Consider the following 21544-nt stretch of genomic DNA (forward strand, 5'->3'; position numbering starts at 1 on the left):
AATTGTCAGTAATAATAATAAAAATACCCTCTGAAAGCTCTGAAATGGTAAGTTTATTGAAATTCAATTTTACCCTATGAGAATCAAAAGTCTCTCTGAATCTCCATACTCAGCGAATAAAGCTTGTTGAATTTCTCTTCGTGTTCCATGAAATATTTCCTATTGGAAAAATGAAAACAATTTTTAATTGTAAATTGTTGCAGTGTTTTTTTTTTTTTTTTTTTTTAAGGGAAAAATGCATCCTGGCACACTTAGTATTACGGAAACATACATTTCTTCCTATTGTGTTCTTTCATTACACAAAAAGTTATAAAACAGTTGTGTAATGTAAGTTCAATTGTTGGAATGAATATATATTTTAGCCGTATACTAAATAGTGTGGGACTCACCATCTCCATGCTTGTGTCGAATTAATATACTTATTAAGTTCGAACTACATGGTTCTTCTGACAGCGCCTACCCACTAAAAAACCCTCCTTTCGCGGTTTACGTATTTTTTCGGTCAATTTTACGTATTTTCTTTGAACTGTCGAATCCGTCAGACACTATTCTCATTTGTCGAATCCGTCAGACATTTTTTCACTTGATTTTATAATTGTCGAATCCGTCAGACATTTTTTCACTTGATTTTATAATTGTCGAATCCGTCAGACATAGTTTCACTCGATTTTATAATTGTCGAATCCGTCAGACATTCCTTCAATTATCGTAAAGTACTTCGTCATCAAAATCACCATCAATATCATCATCGTCATTTGTGTATCCATGAATTGTAAGAGTTACCTTATTTTCGACGTAACTTCTTGCGTATAAATTATCTTTTTCAGTTAATTTTATGTGTTTTTTACTTATTGGCATTGTAATGCTATCATGATTTGTACATTTCAAATAATTTTTAATGACGCAAATTGCATTTAAAGTAGCAGAACTTATACGATTCCTTTTTTTCGTTTTGACATCAGGAATGATTGAAAAGCACCGTTCTGCTTCTGCATTCGAATGTGGAAGTGACCGTACTATACACGATAGTAATTTCAACAAAGGATATTTTTCCTTCCTTTCACATTTAGTTTGCGAAATTTGTATCCACATGTCATCGAAGGAAAGTCTAGACCATTTATATTTCTGATCTGCTGACTCATCGTTAAATAAAGAAAACCATTCTTTTTTTAGCTCTATGTCATTTTTTATACCAAATGTATTGCCAATTTTTAATAATGCTGCAGCCGATGATTCTCTATCTGAGTTAAAAAGTGAGTTCTCGTTATCAAGAACTGTAAAATTTTTATAAAACTCATCATGTATTGGGAAACGGTTACGAATTTCGTCAGCAGCTTTTATTAAAAGTTTTAAACAATTCTTTTTAATATCATGAACTTGCATTTGCGTTAACGTTTCTTTACTCTTTTGGTCTTGCAGATATTCTTCACAATCATATCCTACGTTTATATCTTCCAACGGAATAATATTAATATCCTTGGAAAAATTAATATCACAGAAATTTGCTTGAGCTATGCAAAACTTCAATAATGCAGGTTTCATGAAATTTCTTAAAATAAAAATTAAACTTTCAACCGATTTTGGCTGCAATAAATGCAGTTTTGTTTCGCGTGCTTGAAACTCGGCATTAAAAGTATTGAACTTATTTAAAATAAAATGCAGAAAATACAAATACGCTTTAGTTTCAGCGTTCTGCATACATTGGTGCAATTCATAGGCTTGCATATTATTTTCTGAGGATTGTTCTAATAGAAAGTTATTTAGAACATCCCAATATTCTAATACACGATCAATACATTTATAGCGAGTAAGCCATCGAGTTTCGGCATGCTTCAACAAATTTGTTATTTTTCCTGCAAAACACCTTTGAAATTCCCGAAATATTGCCGTCCGTTTAGGGCTTCCGCTCACGAAATTAACAATTTTCTTCACAAATTCTTCCGGGAATGAAGGTAGCTCTTTACAAGCAGCGGAAGCAACGAGTGACGATAAATGACATATGCATGGAAACGTTATTATATTTGCATTCTTTTCTAATATTTTCGTTCGAAAAGACGAATTTCTACCGATCATAACAGATGCATTGTCACAGGCTATTGCTAATATTTGGCTTAATGGTATTTGTTTTTTTACCATTTCATTATTAAATGCGGAAAATAACTTTTCGGCCGAACAATCTCTTGCGTCAAGATTTATTAATTGCAATAGACGTGTTTGAATTTGCAATGACGCAGGTTCAATATACCGAACCATTATTGAAAACCATTTTTCATTTGTTAAATCCGAAGTCTCATCAACAAATACCGAGAATTTTGTATTTTGTAACGTTTCCGTGAGACTTTGTGTTTCTTCGCGACAAACCACATTAGTTATAATTTTTGATAATTTAACACGTCCTAATGTTATGGCTTGTAGTACTTCCGGTTCCTTGCCTATCTGTTTAAACATATTAACCATTGCGGAGCTTGCTATATACGGGATATTATGTTCTACAAAAAACGTTGACAATCTTATTTCCGCTATTTTAACGCGTTCAAGAAAATCAAATTCTTTTTCCTTCGAAAATTCTGCGGAATTAGATGAGCTACTGGAGCCTTGCGGAATATGCCGATTTGAAAATTGAACAGCATTTTGCACGTGAATGCTGGAGGACTCATGTTTCTGAATTTCCGAATAACCGCAATTTAAAACTTTATCGCAAATTAAACAGTGAAACTTACTACTGTCATCAGGTATCGGCTTTGCCCACTTCATCCAAGATGGGTTCAAATCATACCAATGATATTGAAATTTCTTTTTGTGGCTGCTTTTTCTCTTTTGCGGATTGGAAGACATTCTAGTCTTTTTTGATACCGGGCTATTTTCACTGGAAGACATTTTCCACTCTTCCTATCACTTTAATCACTTTATATCACGAAACTGTCAATTAATCCGAACTTGACAAATTAATAGCTTTAAGGCAAATGCCCAAGATACAAAGGCTTCATCTACTTTTATACATTTATTAAATTGTGTACAAATAAAGGCAGAAATGGGGTAAGGTTCAACGATTTGTAATGTAGGGTTGATGACCTGACGGATAATTAATTAGTTGGCATTAAAAAAAACTGATAGTTTCACTGGGAATCGAACCTGTGACAACAGGATCAGCATTCTTATGCGCTATCCACTCACCCACTACACGACTTCCCCAGAAAATTAAAAATTTCCGATATAAATAGCCAACAAGCTATTAGTAATAAATTGAATTAATAAATAATTCAATTAATAACAAATTCTTTTAGTCTAACTGCCAAATAATATTTTATTAAAGCATATAAAATATTTACGCATTATCGCTTAGATTATATAGACGATAAAGTTTTAACTATCCAATGGAGCCTTGTGGTGTAGTGGGTAAGGCGTCAGACCTCTGTACCGTAGGACGTGGGTTCGAATCCCACTGCAGTAGTCATTTTTTTCGTAAAGATTTTCATGAAATAATTAAAATATTATTAAATGTAAGTAATACTTAATTTATTTCAGTATCGGAAATTAGAAATTTAATTTATATCGCGTTAAGAAGAATTCCAAATCGGTTCCTTCTCGATTTAAAAGTTACGGTTACTGTAATGTAGAAGAACTTGTATATAATACACAGGGTATACAGTAAATAATAAAGATGGCAAATAGAATAAAGCAACTAATCATGTGAAATAATATCTCCAACAATAATAGGTTCTCATGTAACAATTGTGTTAGAAAACCAATAGGACACCTTGTATATTTAATTTGAAAAGTATTGTGGTGATTTGGTGAAGACGAACTTCGTTGGTACCTCACTCGTATCTTGAATCTCGACGGATTAACTTCGAAAGCAGAAGCAAAGGAAGGATAATGTAAGTACTTTCAACAGTATTCAATAAATTTTTGACATTTCTCTCACTTTACTTTCTCCATTATAATTGTCTCATTTATCGAATACAAAAACCTTTTCCTTCATATAATAATTTCAATTCTTTTTGTTTGTTACAGAATCATGGCCGAACCTATGCCCAATGGGAATGGTGAGTGGAAACGAACTTTTTAGTAAAGTCTATTTTGCAAATAATAAATTTTATTAATGATTATCTGTTACAGAAACTACAAAGGATCTCCTGCGAATTATAAAGGAGCGGGTGGAGGAGAACGGGGTTCTCCTCCACCAAATTAAGGAGCGGCTGGAGCGGCTGGAGCAGCAGCAGCCACAGCAGCAGCAACTGCAGCCGCAGCAGCAACTGCAGCTGCAGCAGCAACAACAGCAGCCGCAGCAGCAGCAACTGCAACTACAGCAGCCGCAGCAGCAGCAACTGCAACCGCAGCAGCCGCAGCAACAGCAGCAACAACAAGTGGCAGTGCAAGCGTTCGTGCCTGCCACTCAGGCGGCGAGACCCGGCTATATACGTAAGCATTAACCATCTTAAATTTATAGTTCAACATTCAAAAATTTCCATTTAAAAACCATTGCATTGAATAGTTATTAGAAGCATTAGATTATTTATTACAATGGTATGGAAATATAAGAATGTTTTCTATTTTTTTGTTACAGCCCGAGCTTCTAGTAGGGGCAGCAGCCGGACACATTATTATAGCCGGGTCAGGGAAGAATACCCTAGCCGGGGAAGGCCCCGTCAACGTCCTACGGGATATTTTATTTATTATGAATAAATGTAAAAAAAAAAATAAAAAAAATTAAATGAATTTCTAAAATGTATTTATTTCATGAACCCTCTTACCCCTATATTATTTCACAGAAGGAGCACACTTATAGATATCAAGAATGCAGATAAGAAGGTTTGATGAGCTCCATTATAGTCATTTAAGAATATAATTTACCAGCATAGCCATGAGACCCAACATTTGATCGTAGCCTGAATTGATTACTATAAATAGCATCTATTTGTTCATTCGGACATTTTACACCAGATTGTGGCCGAAAAAAGAGCCGAGAAGCAAGAGAAACTGAGTTATTTGCCTCTCAATATGTGCTTAAAGTCAGATTTTTGATTCTCATAGGGTAAAATTGAATTTCAATAAACTTACCATTTCAGAGCTTTCAGAGGGTATTTTTATTATTATTACTGACAACTATACCTGAAATAGCAAAAAAATCCAACCGGAAGCGGCGACGACACTCCACTTTCCCATTAAATGTGTTTGAAAATGGACAATTTTAGCCATTTCTAGGCTTGATTTTGCAACATAGCTATGAAAGTCAACTTTTGGTTCCAAGGTGATTTTGTGATCATTTATAGCATGTATTTGTTCATTCGGACATTTTACACCAGATTATGGCCGAAAAAAGAGCCGAGAAGCAAGAGAAATTGAGTTATTTGCCTCTCAATATGTGCTTAAAGTCAGATTTTTTATTCTCATAGTGTAAAACTCAATTGCATGAATATTTCAATTCCAATGCAATCAGAGGGTATTTTTATTATTATTACTGACAATTATACCTGAAATAGCAAAAAAATCCAACCGGAAGCGGCTACGACACTCCAATTTTGTAGAAAATGAGTTTGAAAATGGACAATTTTAGCCATTTCTAGGCTTGATTTTGCAACATAGCTATGAAAGCCAACTTTTGATTCCAACGTGATTTGGTTATCATTTATAGCATCTATTTGTTCATTCGGACATTTTACACCAGATTATGGCCGAAAAAAGAGCCAAGAAGCTTGACCAACGGAATTATTTGCCTCTCAATATAGAAATAAAGTCAGATTTTTAAAGCTCATAGTGTAAAACTCAATTTTAATAATCCTTTATTTTAAGTGCATTCTGGATCAATAATTATTTATTTATCAACAATTATACATGAATTTGCAAAATTTTCAAGGCGGAAGTACCTCCTACACTAAAATTTTGCATGAAACAAGTTTGAAAATTGTTAGTTTGAGCTATTTCTTGACATTGTATTTTACATTGTAATATTAAGGCGCAATTTTATTTCCTGCCATTATTTTGGCATATTTTTTAGGAGATTTCATTCGCTTATAGGTGTACCATACAAGAAAGTAACCGAAGAAACATCCTAGCCGCCCCACATTTTCATTTATTAGGCTCTCATCATAGAAATTATGTCAGATTTTTGCATTTCATAGGAAATTGATGAATTTTGGACAATTTTGTGATATTTGCAAATCCAAATCACCATCGGTACAGTGATGTTGCAAGAAAATGGTCGAGTTTTTACCTCATTTTTAACCATTTTTTCAAATTAATCAATCTCATGTATTCTCGTAGAATTTTTTATTTAATTAATTTTAAATGTCACACTTCAGTGATCATTTTGTGCAATATAATAAGGGTTATTTCTTTCAATTAGTTACACGGATAATATTATTTCTTTGTTAGTTTTATTTCATCTCATAATAATTTTTTATATACAAAAATTTTTTACAATTTTGAGGATAATTGTTAAATTATAGTAACATTTAATAATTTTCCTGTATTATAATTGTCAAAAAATAAATTTCTCTTACGAGCGCATCGAGCCGGCCGACACCCTTGGAAAAGGAGTTTCGCGCGGCTCGTTGGCTAAACTTAGGTGAAATAGAGAGCGAAAGAGAGGTCCGAGAAAAGTATATTCATCCCTCTCGTACTCATACCTCACCGGAGCTAACCGAACTTCAACGGCGAAAGCCGAGACACGCACGTATCGATGTAGCTGTGTGCGTGACCAGCGAGCGGCGACAGTAGTGGGGTTGGCTCACCGATGTACCGCTGGCACTGTGTGCGTGCAAGCTAGTGGCGGCGTGGTGGGGATACCGAATTCCCACAAGTTAACATCTCTGGTTCCGACCCTCAAGTCCAGGGCTCTCGAAAGAGTCGGGTAGCGGGAGGGGTAGCATTCACCCTAGGGGTTGGGGTGGCACGGAGCCACTATCAGTGAAGCCAGATCGTGGACGGACTTTCGTCCCCACCACGCCTTCTGCTGCGCACGCAGCTCTCACACAAAGAAAGCAGCTGCTAGGTCCGTGAGATGCTTCACCAGCCGTTGCACGCACACTCTTCCACCGGGACATACGTGTATCGGTCTTCCCCGACAAGCTTCGGTAGATCTCGGGAGCGAGAAGGAACGATGTCGAATCTCGGACCTCTCTCTTTCTTTATACTATGTTTACCAAACGCGACTCGCAAAGCAAAACAAAATCCTTTTCCTAATGCTTCGGTATAAAATTACCGAAGGTCCCAGCCCGAAATTCAAACTTTCCTAAATTAGTTTTAATTATTATAAAATGCTATATGCAGCCATTAACTTATTAGATTTAATAATAAATACATAAAATGCGTTCTTACAATGTAAAATGGGTTGAGGTATAAGAAACTCAATGTTTATGTACTAATCTGTTAACAAATGCATTTTTATATTTATTATTGAGTCCAATAAGTTAATAGTTATTAAAAAAAAAACTCCCCGTAATGCAAAAAAATGGAAAAAAAAAAATCTCTGCCAGGAATCGAACCCGAGCCCACCGCGTGACAATCTGCCATCGTACCGCCTGCGCCACGAAACTCACTTATCGTTGAAAGGGTAAAATAGCCTTTTCTCGGCTAACTCCAATTCTTTTATTAATTCGTCATAAACGATAAAGAATTAGCTGAAATAATAAGAACATTTATTTATACAGTATTATTACATATGACCTATTTTTTTTTAATTTGAAGCACACATTTTACATGAAGATACGATAGTTTAAGGGTAGTATCCATGCAGTACTTTAAATACAAAAACTGTATTCATATGTTCCTCTGTCATAAATTATTCTATTACACGTAACATATAATATTGCTTACTTTATTCGTGATCGGGGGTGTTTACATTTTCCGGTGACAAACTACTTACTTTTATAACTTGATGATCGTGGTTAAATCTTTCGAATATACCTTTACATATTAAATTGGTGAGAAACTATACCAATTTCGATATGAAAATATTGTTATTTAGCCCAGCTCTTATGGGTAGCTCTAGCTGTTAAAGTGACATTTCAGTTCTTATGGAGCAGCTGACTCAACAGTTTCAAGCGTAAGTATACTCTTACTTCTCTCAGTATATAATGTAAAATTTGAAAAGTATAAAATGTCTTGTGTAATATTTTAGCATAATTTACACAAGGCAGTTATTACTAAATTAACAGTTTTTATTTATGTTTCATTTCATAATGTATTTTTCAGAATGTCGAGCGACGAATCATCGTTAGAGAGTAAGTACAATTATTTTTTCACCTTCCAGCACATTCTATATTTTAAGTATTCTTTTTATTAATTGAATGAATTTGTTTGTCTTATAAGAAATGGAAGAAGAATTGGTTGCCTTGGCTGGGCCGGCTGAGGTGGGTCCAACCACCAACCAACGTATCGCAACGTTGGAAGAGTTGGTGGAAAAGCTGCTGAAGGGGCTGCAACAACAGCTGCAGCAGCAGCAGCAACAACAGCCGCAGCAGCAGCAGCAACAACAGCCGCAGCAGCAGCAGCAACAAGAGCCGCAGCAGCAGCAGCAACAACAGCCGCAGCAGCAGCAGCAACAACAGCTGCAGCAGCAGCAACAACAGCTGCAGCAGCAGCAACAAGAGCCGCAGCAGCAGCAGCAACAACAGCCGCAGCAGCAGCAGCAACAACAGCAGCAGCAACAACAGCCGCAGCAGCAGCAAATAATGCCGGCGCGTCACCGTAAGTATTAATATTCAATATATTTATTTATTATTTCTCCTCTAGTCATTTATACTATCTTTCTTTCTCATTTGCCATTTGTGCGTCGCTTTGGTAATGTGTTCCTTTATGTAGTAAAGGATTCACACACTTCGGTCACACACAATTTACTATCATAAATGTTTCTTTTCGTTATTTCTTTATAAATTAAATTATACATTTTCCAATATTTTACAGATAACAAATATGGTGGTGGAAAGGCGCGCCGGCATTGGGCACAATTGCGCGGTGGAGGAAGAGGACGAGGAGGAAGAGGAGGAAGAGGAGGAGGACAAGGAGGAAGAGGAGGAGGACAGGGAGGAAGAGGACAGGGAGGAAGAGGACAGGGAGGAAGAGGGTGGGGTGGTAGAGGGTGGGGTGGAAGAGGGTGGGGTGGAGTAGGAGGAGGAAGGGGATGGGGAGGGAGAGGAGGCTATGCTCCAATAATAAAAAACTATTATATAAATTAAAAAAAAAATTAAATAAAAAATATAATTAAAATTAAATCGTTTGGTGAAATTCATTTTTATCTCCCTATTACGTATTTTAACCCTTATAAGTACAGTGGTACTTACGGTGTACCACATATGCTATTGGACATTTATCTCTGTAAAAGTTTTATTTATTAGTATCTATAGATGGTTATAGGTTTTTTTAAAAGTTAAGAGGTTTTTCTACAATACTCTCTCATAAAAATTACCATTTAATTTGTTATTAAATTGTTATAAATAAACAAACAAAAAAAACGATGATATTTCAGAAAAAAATCATTATAGAGCTTATTTAATGTTCAATTTTTACGAAAATTTAGACTTGGGGGTTTTGAGGTATGCTGATTACGATTCCGGGGTCACATTTTCAAAATTCAAAATGGTGGATTCAAAATGGCGGATCGAGAAATTATTTATATCACATATTCTGCTCTAAAAATAACTACTCGGGGGTTTTCGTGGTCGCTGAATATAAATCTGTTAGTAGAATTTGTCAAATTACGTTCGCACACTCGAAAGTAACTAGTATTATAATTATCTGCTGCTTAGTCAGAATTTTGTATTATTTGGAGGGTGAAATGTAGTCTTTTAACATTTTTCCATATCGAAAATTTAAATTTCCATCTAATCCATTTAAAAATAAAAATTCTACTTGCAGATTCGTATTCAGCGACCCCAAAAACCTCCGAGTAAGAGTTTTCATGTCGAAATAGTTAATAGAAAAATGTAAGCTTCTAAGGGTTAAACATTAAAGGTACCATCTTTAGGTGACATGACATTTTTAAAATAAAACAACCAAAAAATATTTATCGGTGCGTTTAGTGTTAGTAATATTACCGATTAGAGCTTAAAGCAAATATCGGTATTACATAATTTTATAGTTAATAATACTGTTGCTTCAAATATACATAGTTAATATTAATATTGAGAACAAGATAGTTACAAGTATTTGCATTGATATGAAATATATATATATATATATATATTATGTAAGAAAATAAAGTAATCGAGCATTTTTTAATTATCATATAAAACATCATAAGTTATTCAATTACACGTAACATATATTATTACTTAGTTTGTTCGTGTTAGATTTGCTTTCAAACTAAGTTGAAAAAAGAAAAGAAAATGAATATCATTTCACGAGAGCATCGTCTAACATTGTCTGTTTATCTAAGAACTATCGGAAGGTTGTGTAGCGTAGGTGGTTAGGTGCTTGCTCTATACGTTGAACGTCGCAGGTTCGAGTCCTCTTAAAGATTTTCCCTTTTTTTTTATTTTGATAATTGCCTAGATAAATTTCACCTGTATTTGAATCCAAGATGTAAACAATAATACGACTTTTCAGCAAATATCTATGTGTCTCGTTCAGTCGGTTTCAATCGGTTGAATTGAACGACTTAAAATTAAATACGCGAATAAAGTTTTGCAAATTTAAGTAATTTATCAAACGTATTTTTCTATCGTATTTCAAAAATTTAATAGCACATAAATTTTTCACGTTAATATCAATAGTGTTTTGGTTGGCTTTTGTGTACCTTACGTGAAAAGTGATTTTTGTGTTGAGGATATTTCCGGCTAGTTTCATAAAGGATTAAATATTCATAATTGTGAGTACAATATTTATATAATACAAATAAATTGTAGAAAAATGGATATTGAATTAAAAGAAAAAAAGAGATCAAGTAAAAAGTTCCAAATTGATTGGTATGACGAATATCCATCTTGGGAGAACTGGGTGCTTAGAGTGACCGGTAGAGACGATTTATTCGTTTGTCTTGCATGCGGAAAAATGTATTCTTGCGGTGTTTCACAGATTCAAAGGCACGCAGGCCAGAAAATTCATATAGAAAATATGATAAAGAAGGAAATTCCACTCGATGACGAAATAGCATATCCCACTACATCTGAAAATGATCAATTTCGTTTTAATGATAGAGTAAAAGCAGCTGAACTTAAAGTGGCAGCGTTTTTCGCAGAGCACCAAATACCATTTAAAAATAGTAGAGAATTACTTTTATTATTTCAAGAGATTGGTAAAGAGCCGGACGTTCTTCAATCTATGACTTTGGGAAAGACAAAAATAAGAAATATTATTACTAAAGTCTTATGTCCCTATGAGACAGAACGAGTAAGTGAAGATTTGAAACGTCATAGATTTTCTGTTTTTGTAGATGAAACTACAGACAGTACGAACGAGAAAAAAATGACTCTTATAACAAGACATGTGGACAGTAAATCATTGCGTACACAAGATAATTTACTGTATTTAATTAATTTAGACGCAAAAGACTGTTCTGCGGACAAAATTTTTAATGCATTCAAGAATGAATTGAATAAAAGAGAGATACCTCTAACCAACATCATTGGATTAAGCTGTGATAATGCATCAGTTATGATTGGAAGAAATGACTCTTTCAAAACAAGGCTTTTAAATATTTGTCCACAATTGATAACAATGCCATGCATTTGTCATTCTTCAGCATTAACAGCTTCTAGTGCATGTAAGACATTGCCAAACGAATACACAATTTTCATAAAAAAAATTGTGTCTTTTATAAATGGAAGTACTAAAAGATTTGCTATATTTAAAGAATTTCAGGAATCTTTTGAAAATAACACTAAAAATTTAGTGAAGTATGGAGAAACGCGTTGGCTTTCGCGTCAAAAATGTATTGAACGCATTCTGGAAAAATGGGATACTATACACAAGTTTTTGGTAGAACAGCAACTTGAAAAGATCAAAGAAGCAGAGGAATTGTTAATTATAATGGAAAATAGCGAAACAAAAGCATATTTATATTTTTTGGAAAATGTTTTAAGAAAATTTAATACTTTTAACGCTCTGTTTCAAAGTAAAGAAACAAAAATTCACTTACTGAATAAATGTTCCAGAAATTTTCTTTTATTTTTCTTGCAAAAATTTATTAAACCTATATTATTAAAGCAAGATGTATTTTTGCCTTTTGTACGCAATGCAAGATTTTCAAGAAATGAAAACCTTCTTCCTATAGAGACCATTAATGTAGGTCCTAATTGTGCTAGTTATTTGACAATAATGTTGAAAGAAAAAAAAATTACTGAAGCACAAGTGAAAACAATTCGACAGAATTGTTTATCCTTCTTCATAAAAGCAAGTGAAGAAATTCGTGATCGCTTCCCTATATTCGATAATTTATTAGAAAATCTGAGTATTTTTGAAAAGGACGTGACATTATTTGATCAGGATCGAGAAGCTAGTAGCTTCCAATTAATGCAAATATGCCGTCGATTAGGAAATTACAATGAAAATGAAATTATAAACGAATGGGAATCTCTAAATGTAAAAGAAAGCGATATTAGAAAGAAATATTGGTCAAAATTAGAATTTGATGACATGTGGATAGCAATATGTTCTGCCCAAAATGAAAAAGAGGAATTGAGATATCCACAATTGCGGAAATTGTTAAGCGTAGTGAGATCTCTTCCTCACTCAAACGCTGAGGCAGAACGATGTTTTTCTATGCTACCCGATATTAAAAGCAAGAGAAGAAATAGGCTTGTGCATGAAACAGTTAATGCTACGTGTGTCATCAAATATGCACTTAGAATAAGCAATGAAACACCTATCTCTATGAATATCACAAAGAAACACTTACAAATAATGAAAAATAATTTGTATGAGTCACATAATGTTAAACCAGAGAGTAGTTTACATGTATATACTTATAACGAGAGTGATGATGATATAGATTATGAATAAAATAAAAGTCTGCTTTGGCGACTACTTTGCAAAGCTTATATGCACAATAATTAAGTCTGCTTTGGCGACTACTTTGCAAAGCTTATATGCACAATAATTAAGTCTGCTTTGGCGACTACTTTGCAAAGCTTAAATAAGAAAATTAAGTCTGCTTTTTGGCGACTACTTTGCAAAGCTTCAATGAAAAATTTCAGTCGTTTCTTCGCGACTACTTTGCAAAGCTTCAATAAAAAATTTCAGTCGGTTTTTCGCGACTACTTTGTAAAGCTCATTAAAATTAAAGTCTGTCTTTGACGACTACCTCGCAAAGCTTTGAAATTGTCAGTCTGTTCTTAACGACTACTTTGCGAGGCAAAACTAAGAATATTAATGAAATGAAATATCTTTAGGTACAGAGGATTGTTTAGTGGGTAGAGTTTGGGCCTTAAAGATCCAGGGAGTTTGAGCCAGCGTGTAATTCCCGACACAAAGGTGATTCCTGGGGGCCATGAGTCCCACACTATCAACGAGCAGACAAATTCCTACCATAATTAATTGGAAGGATGAGCCTACTGGTTGGTGTGCGTAAAAGCATTTTAACCTCTTAAAAAGAAAGAAAAAAAAATCAATCCAAAAAGACTATATCCTTCTTCAATGTTTGTACATTATTCCTCTTTCGTGTCACAGCTTCAAATTGTAAACCTTATGAAGACTGTATTTCCAATCATGTTTTAAATATTTCTTAATATATATCGAAAACAACTCCAAATTGTACAAAAATTGCGTATTGAAAATGTTGCGTGCAAAAGCGTATAACGAAAATACGGTGTGCACAGCAGCTCTATAAATTTAAAAGCACATGAAAACGTAAAAAATTCTGATTGATGTTGCTAACATATGTATCAATTAAATACGTTGCCGTTTTACAAATTTTTTCCCCCATAATACATAAAAGATTATTTTCAACAATAACTAATTGTCTTCAATTGCAAAAGCCTTCTTTAAACGATAGACTTTGTATACTTTTCGATCTATTGGATCGATCAGCTGTTTGACTGTACGAAATTTCTAAGTTCAATGGCCTTTAGGCCCGGTGTCACAAGCCTTGATTAACTTAAGTTGTTGATTAAGAAGTACTGACAATCACTACAAAATTAAAATAAGATACACCGAGACATCAGTTTAAGTTGTCGGTACTGAGGTGTGAATTGTTAGAGAGTGGTTGGAACGAAGGAATACTGTGGAATATTGGAATAGTTAGGAGAAGGAAAAAGTAAATTGCAACAATTTAAATATAAATTTAATATTGAATTGCATGATATAACGGTAAGCCTAGTTGTAAATATAAATTGAATTTTTTAAATAATAAATATATTATATATATTTGTATTAAATTTATTTATATCAAGAGTATTGTGTTTTCACAGATTGTGTTTTATATTATATATCATGGCTGTCTTTAAGAGACAAACAAATTTTAATAACGTTGAAAAATTAGCCTTAATAGATTTGGTGGATAAATATGCTAGCATAGTAGAAAATAAAAAAACTGATGAAGTTAAACCAATAGAAAAAGCAGAAACATGGAAGAAAATAGCAGCAGAATATAACTGCATCTCGAACTTAGAGAATAGAGATGAAAGAGCCATTAAAAATTTATGGACTAATTTAAAAGCAAACACAAAAAAACATTTTGCAGAATTAAAAAGGCAAACAAATCTTACAGGTAACTACATATATATTATAAAAAATAATATGCATAACTAATTTATTTAAAGTGGACATTAAGTGGTGATTTTCTTAAATGGTTTGTTTCAAAGACCATTTAACATATTAAAATCAATTTAAAATTATAGGTGGTGGACGTTCAAATGTGAAACCAAATATCATATTTGAAAAAGTATTAAATATAATTGGGCATTCAAGTGTTTTCGGTTTAAACAATAGTTTTGATTCTGATGCAATAGAAGGTACAGGCACAGTGTGGAATATTATGAATGTACATAAAGATGAAAACGATGATCCAGATGATCCAAAAGAAATTTATCAGGTAAAATACTTGAACTTGTTTCTTTTGTATAATCGTTTTGATTACACATTCTCTATTAAGTATATTATTTTTATTAACAGTATCTTTTAAAGGACAATGAAATTAATGAATGGAAAGATTGGAATCCAAGAAAGTTATCACAGCCTATTAGTAATCCTTTAAAAATGATTGTTAAGGGAGATTCTATAACTGGTGTGAAAAAAAAGAATAACCACAAAATGCTGACCGAAACTCAAAACATATTATTGAATTCTAAAATTGAATTAACAAATTTGATGAAGGAGAATTTAATTCATAAACAAGCAATAGAAAAAAATGTCATAAAGGAGCAATTACGAAATGAAAAGTTAAAAGGAAGATTGTTAAAAGCAGAGCTAAAGAAATTAAATCAACAGGAGGAAGACTTCGCTTCAAGTGACTTATCAAACTGAAATCCCAATAAAAGTTTGAAAACAACAAAAGTTCAGAAATTTTAGATTTTATTAAGAAGTATATAAAGTTTATTAATATAGTATAGCGGGGTTATTACATAATTTTTGTTTTAATTTATATCAATGTGATATGTGCAATGTGATATATGATTTACATATGTATTGTAACCAGTTTATAGTACCAATGTGTTAATTACAAAATATTATTTAGCTATGTTTAAGATCATAGAGAAATAAAAGAAATATATTTTTGTTTTAATTAAAAAGTTTAATAAAATGAATTTAATTCTTACATCATACGTTAAAAACGTATTGTTTATCCTTAGCTTTACCATAACAGTTCAGTTCTAAAATTTTAAGGCGACGTATTTATCTAATTACAATATTTTTTATATTTATATATCCATTTAACTTTACAGTTATTATATTATTTACTAACGTCTAAAAGCAAACTCCTCGGATTTCCTTAAAGCAAAACATTAAATATTTTGAAAATAGTGATCTATTAAATATCTTCTTTCATCGTTATGCAGAAATTCATTTCCTTGTTCTTGTATTATGGCATTATATAAATTAGGATCAAAATCTTCAACATCTAATGTATGTCTTAATATATTATGTAAAACAGCTGTAGCTCCTATAACTGCAAGAGTTCTTTGCACTGTTTTAAAACGTGTTCCGATAGATAAAACAGGAAAACTTCTTTTCCAAGTTCCAAAACAACGCTCTACCATAGAACGAGTTCTAATTTGTGATTCATTGTATAAATTTTCAGCATGCGTTACAGGATTTTGCAAAGGTGTCATCAAGTACGGTAAGTTTGGGTAACCAGCATCTCCTAGCAATAGAGCGTTCCCAAATTGTCCAGCTTCAAATCGCGCTTTTATTGTAGAGTGATTAAATATAGTCGAATCGTGTGCTGATCCAGGCCAACGTGCTACAAAATCTATTATTTCTAATTTAGAGTTTGCAATGACCTGTACATTTATTGAAAAAATACTTTTCCTGTTTCGGTACAGTTCAGAATCATCCCCACCTGTTTCATTAACATTGGTTAATGATAGAAAATCTCAACTTTTTTTTTGGAACAAAATATTTGACAAATGCATCTTACCATATGATTCAATTTTTACATGTGTACAATCAATAGCGCCTATAACCCTTATAAATCCTGATTTTTGGAAATTTCCTTGCTGCATCCCCAAAATTTCATCATTATTTACGGGGAATTTTATAAATTCAGAATGCATATTTGCAATAAGTGGAGAAACTCTGTGTATTATTCTCTGAGCAGATTTTTTACTGAAGCCGCAAAAATCTGCACAAGTTACCATATAACATCCAGTAGCATAAAAGCGTAAGCAGGCAAGTAATTGATTAATGGGTAATATATTAGTTGATCTGCAATAAAATAGGGTATAAATAATCTTGCTTTAAAAAATTATGTGTAGCTTTATTTTGTAAGAAGAACATTTTAGTAAACATCTTTCAAATTGAGGTTGTTGGCTATAGATAATTTTATTATAGACTATTGCATTAGTACAATAAATTAAATTAAAGAAAATATATTTTATTCCAGAATGAACTATAAGATATTTGAAAATTTATTCAGGGTAAATTTCAAGTAAACTTTAAACTAATTTACACAATGAATTAATGACATTATTATCTGTCATCCTTTACATCATACAAGTTTTACTTTGAAAGTCTAGCTATAATAGTATAATTAAAAACAAAAATATTGGATTAAACTAACCTTGTTCCATTTTGGTATATTAAACCTCCATATATTTTTCTTAGAACCATTATAAATTCATTTTTGGTAAGACGAAATCTTTCTCTAAAATCATCATTATTTAATATATCAAACCAATTCTTTTGTTGTCTAAAAGTTCGTGTTTCTTCTTTTTGAGCTTGAATATATAAGTTCACTTGTTCATCTTCCTCTTCTTCATCTTCCATCCATTCCAAAATAAACTCTGTCAGACTGTTGTTCATGATAATCTTCAAAATTAATAAGTATCAATAAAAAGAAGCAATATCAAAATTACTACTTAATGTTTCTTCTGCTTGTTAAATGTCATATACAAAAATTAATTTGTCGTGGAGAATCATATTTTTCAAAAAAAACTTCGTCATAAAATACACTGTGTAGCCAAATAAATATATATCATGTATTTAATTGACATTATAATTGTGCGAAATGTTTCTTCAAATTTACTTGTAAATATACTCCACAAATTTTTTCTTGTTTATCTATGTTCTTTAAGTTATCATTTATATTATAAAATATAAAAATTTGTAAAAATTCAATACTCTTGATAAAAATAAATTTAATGCAAATATATATAATGTTTATTATTTAAAAAATTCAATTTATATTTACAACTAAGCTTACCTTTATATCATGCAATTCAATATTAAATTTATATTTAAATTGTTGCAATTTACTTTTTCCTTCTCCTAACTGTTCCAATATTCCACAGTATTCCTTCGTTCCAACCACTCTCTAACAATTCACACCTCAGTACCGACAACTTAAACTGATGTCTCGGTGTATCTTATTTTAATTTTGTAGCGATTGTCAGCACTTCTTAATCAACAACTTAAGTTAATCAAGGCTTGTGACACCGGGCCTTAGTGTTTCTATACGATGCCAAACAATATTTATAATGCTATCATTTTCCCGCACTATATTCATCGCACGCTCTCTCTCGCACACGGTGTCTTAGCTATTTGTTGCGTAACATATATTGTGTCTGTTTTATTTCGTACCTTTAAAGCAGACGTTTTGATCACCTGTTAATAAGGCATGTAGTTTCCTAGTCATAAAAACGCATTGTTTTGACTGCTCGCCTTTACTCGGTCTGTCGACCGTGTTTACTTTTAAAGATCAATCTGCCGAATTTCGGTGCATCAACTGTACAGAAATAAATCGATCACGAATAAAGTAAGCAATATTATATGTTACGTGTAATAGAATAATTTATGACAGAGGAACATATGAATACAGTTTTTGTATTTAAAGTACTGCATGGATACTACCCTTAAACTATCGTATCTTCATGTAAAATGTGTGCTTCAAATTAAAAAAAAATAGGTCATATGTAATAATACTGTATAAATAAATGTTCTTATTATTTCAGCTAATTCTTTATCGTTTATGACGAATTAATAAAAGAATTGGAGTTAGTCGAGAAAAGGCTATTTTACCCTTTCAACGATAAGTGAGTTTCGTGGCGCAGGCGGTAGGATGGCAGATTGTCACGCGGTGGGCTCGGGTTCGATTCCTGGCAGAGATTTTTTTTTTTCCATTTTTTTGCATTACGGGGAGTTTTTTTTTTAATAACTATTAACTTATTGGACTCAATAATAAATATAAAAATGCATTTGTTAACAGATTAGTACATAAACATTGAGTTTCTTATACCTCAACCCATTTTACATTGTAAGAACGCATTTTATGTATTTATTATTAAATCTAATAAGTTAATGGCTGCATATAGCATTTTATAATAATTAAAACTAATTTAGGAAAGTTTGAATTTCGGGCTGGGACCTTCGGTAATTTTATACCGAAGCATTAGGAAAAGGATTTTGTTTTGCTTTGCGAGTCGCGTTTGGTAAACATAGTATAAAGAAAGAGAGAGGTCCGAGATTCGACATCGTTCCTTCTCGCTCCCGAGATCTACCGAAGCTTGTCGGGGAAGACCGATACACGTATGTCCCGGTGGAAGAGTGTGCGTGCAACGGCTGGTGAAGCATCTCACGGACCTAGCAGCTGCTTTCTTTGTGTGAGAGCTGCGTGCGCAGCAGAAGGCGTGGTGGGGACGAAAGTCCGTCCACGATCTGGCTTCACTGGCCACTATAGCTCTAGGAGAAGTAGGCCGAGGGGTAAGGGGACTTCCCCTTCCCTAAAAACACTTCTCCTATTTCGCTTCCTCCCGTAGCTGGGGATTTTACTGGGGAATAGTGGGGAATACTCCAGGGAAAATTGCCCAGTCCGGGAGCTTCTTAGTCCGCGTTCCTTTCTGGGAATTCTGTTTTCTGGGGTTCTAGGGAATCTTCGTAGACCGAAATTCCCTAGAAGTTGACGAGAGAAAATTCCCTAGAAAGTCGATCATTAGTCTAGCGGTTCTTTTGTAAATATATTGTAAAATTTTGTACATTTTATTTATTCAAATAAAAACTACTTTTATCTCTTATCTTGGCTTTGAATACTTTATTCTAGAATAAGACCTTCCCTTCTGACCACAGGTTCGGAGCCAACTTGGGACATTGTTTCGCACAATGATAGTTAGCAATATTCTTTTCATCTAACCAACCTCTCTTTTTCTTTTCGAATAGTGATATGATTTATTAGTTATTAACGATAGTGCTTCTATCGTTAATAATAGTTAGAACTTTATTCTTTTTCTTTTCCGTTTTCTACTGACGTTCGAACAGTATACGGTAGCATAATACTGTACTGTTTATATCACCGGTGAGAACTCACCTTTATCATGACATCGAATGCCTTGTCGGTAACCGACAAGCAGCGCCATCTCTACGAACAAGCATGAATTACTAATTACTACTTTAAAGCATAACTGAATAAGATGAAATACATCGAGAAACAGACCAAAACGCGTTAATGAATTCTTAAAAACAGGTGCAGAAATAGAAAGAAATGAGGAAGAAGCATTTTCCTAATAGCAAAGAAGCATGACAATCGAAAAATAGAAACAAGGCGTTCGATGTCATAGTGAAGGTGAATTCTCACCGGTAATATGTTTTTAGGTGCAAATGAAAGCTTTTTTAAAACCATTTTAAAAAAAGCTTCACTTAAATAATGGCAGTAGATTATTCGTCGAGAAAAATCGGTTTGAAAATTGGGATGCCCAAATTAGCTGTATAAGAGATTAATGCCTCGACGGCTGTATAGGCATGACTTTTCTACTTTTATGTACTTGTCATGGAGATACTATCGTGTCTTTTAATAATAATTAATAAATATAGATTTAGTATAAAAATTTATTCTCTTTGGCTCTCTCTCTCTCTCTCTTTGTCTCTCTCTCTCTCTTTGTTTCACTCTCTTTCTCTCTCTTTTTGAAAAATAAATTAAAAAATGTTATCTTTCCTCTTAGATGGATAATGAAAATGTTTCTGGCGCTGCTGCTCCGGTTTCACCGACGGCATCACTCCACGCCGCCGCCTCCACCACCACCTCACCGGTGGGTGATGCCGTCGTTGAAATTATGATGCCAACTAGAGATGCTGATATTGTATCAATATATCGTAATATCGATATTTTTATGAAATTGTTCGATATTTTATACCGATATTTCTAGTGACAATATTTAGGTGTATCGATACTGAAGCGCTAATATCAAAATTTTTTTATAAGTTTAGAATGAGATTAAACTGAGAAAAGTTAACGGTGCCATTTTTTCTATGATTGCTTTGCTGTAAAGCAAGTTTTAAAAACAATCACACTGTACAAAATATTAGGTAATTATAATTAAATATATTTACTTTAATGAATTGTTTTTAAAATTATACAGATTACATAATTTTTTCTTATATTTTAAACTTAATAAACTTTTTCTTTATTTTTTTCAGCTTCACTTTTTGAACAATATTTATACCTCGATCCAAATAATATATACTACCCTCTATAAAAGTATGCATACCAAATTTCCTAATACCCTATTCCACAAATAATATAAGATAATAGTGATTTTATAAGTATATTTTATTTCTTTAGCAAATTATAATAAGTTTCCTGCAATACTAATATGCCATATATGTGATAAGAAAAATGACTGCTTTCATATGTATATTTGTGTGCAAAATATATTAAGTTATTATAATAAAAACTGGATAATATTTACTAACCGAATAATAGGTAATAAAGTAATTCTCTAAACTATAAATTATCTCATTATAATAATATCACTGCATGAATTTGATGAAAGTTTCAAAAATTAAATAAAAGTATTTGTTATAAATAAAAGATCACAAAAGTCAATGTATAAATGAAAATGAATATATACTTTCTTAATTCCCTTATACAATACTGATTAAAATTGTCGTCTCAGCTGCAGTTATATGATGAAGGCTCATCCATCGCACCAAAAATAACATCCCATCCTTGTCCAGA

At 32.8% G+C, this 21544-nt stretch overlaps 4 protein-coding genes across 4 annotated transcripts; 2 read left to right on the forward strand and 2 right to left on the reverse strand.

Annotated features, from left to right (window-relative positions):
- Nucleotides 1–699: 699 nt before the first annotated feature.
- Nucleotides 700–2877, reverse strand: LOC136772787 (protein FAM200A-like). The gene has a single exon (XM_066725914.1). It carries the CDS (start codon nucleotides 2875–2877, stop codon nucleotides 700–702), a length of 2178 nt encoding a protein of 725 aa, XP_066582011.1.
- A 7974-nt stretch (nucleotides 2878–10851) lies between these two features.
- Nucleotides 10852–12942, forward strand: LOC136772789 (protein FAM200A-like). The gene has a single exon (XM_066725915.1). It carries the CDS (start codon nucleotides 10852–10854, stop codon nucleotides 12940–12942), a length of 2091 nt encoding a protein of 696 aa, XP_066582012.1.
- Nucleotides 12943–14504: 1562 nt separating this feature from the next.
- Nucleotides 14505–15455, forward strand: LOC136772790 (uncharacterized). Its single transcript, XM_066725916.1, has 4 exons — nucleotides 14505–14520; nucleotides 14621–14647; nucleotides 14778–14971; nucleotides 15052–15455. The coding sequence occupies exons 1-4, from the start codon at nucleotides 14505–14507 to the stop codon at nucleotides 15400–15402; spliced, it is 588 nt and encodes a 195-aa protein (XP_066582013.1). The 3' UTR covers nucleotides 15403–15455.
- Nucleotides 15456–15734: 279 nt separating this feature from the next.
- Nucleotides 15735–16719, reverse strand: LOC136772920 (putative nuclease HARBI1). Its single transcript, XM_066726171.1, has 2 exons — nucleotides 16517–16719; nucleotides 15735–16438 (listed from the first exon to the last, which is right to left on the reverse strand). The coding sequence occupies exons 1-2, from the start codon at nucleotides 16650–16652 to the stop codon at nucleotides 15882–15884; spliced, it is 693 nt and encodes a 230-aa protein (XP_066582268.1). The 5' UTR covers nucleotides 16653–16719; the 3' UTR covers nucleotides 15735–15881.
- Nucleotides 16720–21544: the final 4825 nt, after the last annotated feature.

Source organism: Prorops nasuta, unplaced genomic scaffold (assembly GCF_024137725.1).
Source record: "Prorops nasuta isolate Cenicafe-Biocafe unplaced genomic scaffold, Cenicafe_Pnas_1.2 PNAS00004, whole genome shotgun sequence".
Taxonomy (NCBI): Eukaryota; Metazoa; Arthropoda; class Insecta; order Hymenoptera; family Bethylidae; genus Prorops; species Prorops nasuta.

Bases quoted from the DNA above. Each gene is read 5' to 3' on its own strand.
- LOC136772787 (XM_066725914.1), bottom strand. From the start codon at position 2,877: ATGTCTTCCAGTGAAAATAGCCCGGTATCAAAAAAGACTAGAATGTCT.
- LOC136772789 (XM_066725915.1), top strand. From the start codon at position 10,852: ATGGATATTGAATTAAAAGAAAAAAAGAGATCAAGTAAAAAGTTCCAA.
- LOC136772790 (XM_066725916.1), top strand. The intron at 14,648-14,777 runs GTAACTACATAT...TTAAAATTATAG, and splicing joins AAGGCAAACAAATCTTACAG to GTGGTGGACGTTCAAATGTG. The intron at 14,972-15,051 runs GTAAAATACTTG...TTTTATTAACAG, and splicing joins ATCCAAAAGAAATTTATCAG to TATCTTTTAAAGGACAATGA.
- LOC136772920 (XM_066726171.1), bottom strand. From the start codon at position 16,652: ATGCATTCTGAATTTATAAAATTCCCCGTAAATAATGATGAAATTTTG. The intron at 16,439-16,516 runs GTAAGATGCATT...TTAATGAAACAG, and splicing joins TGTAAAAATTGAATCATATG to GTGGGGATGATTCTGAACTG.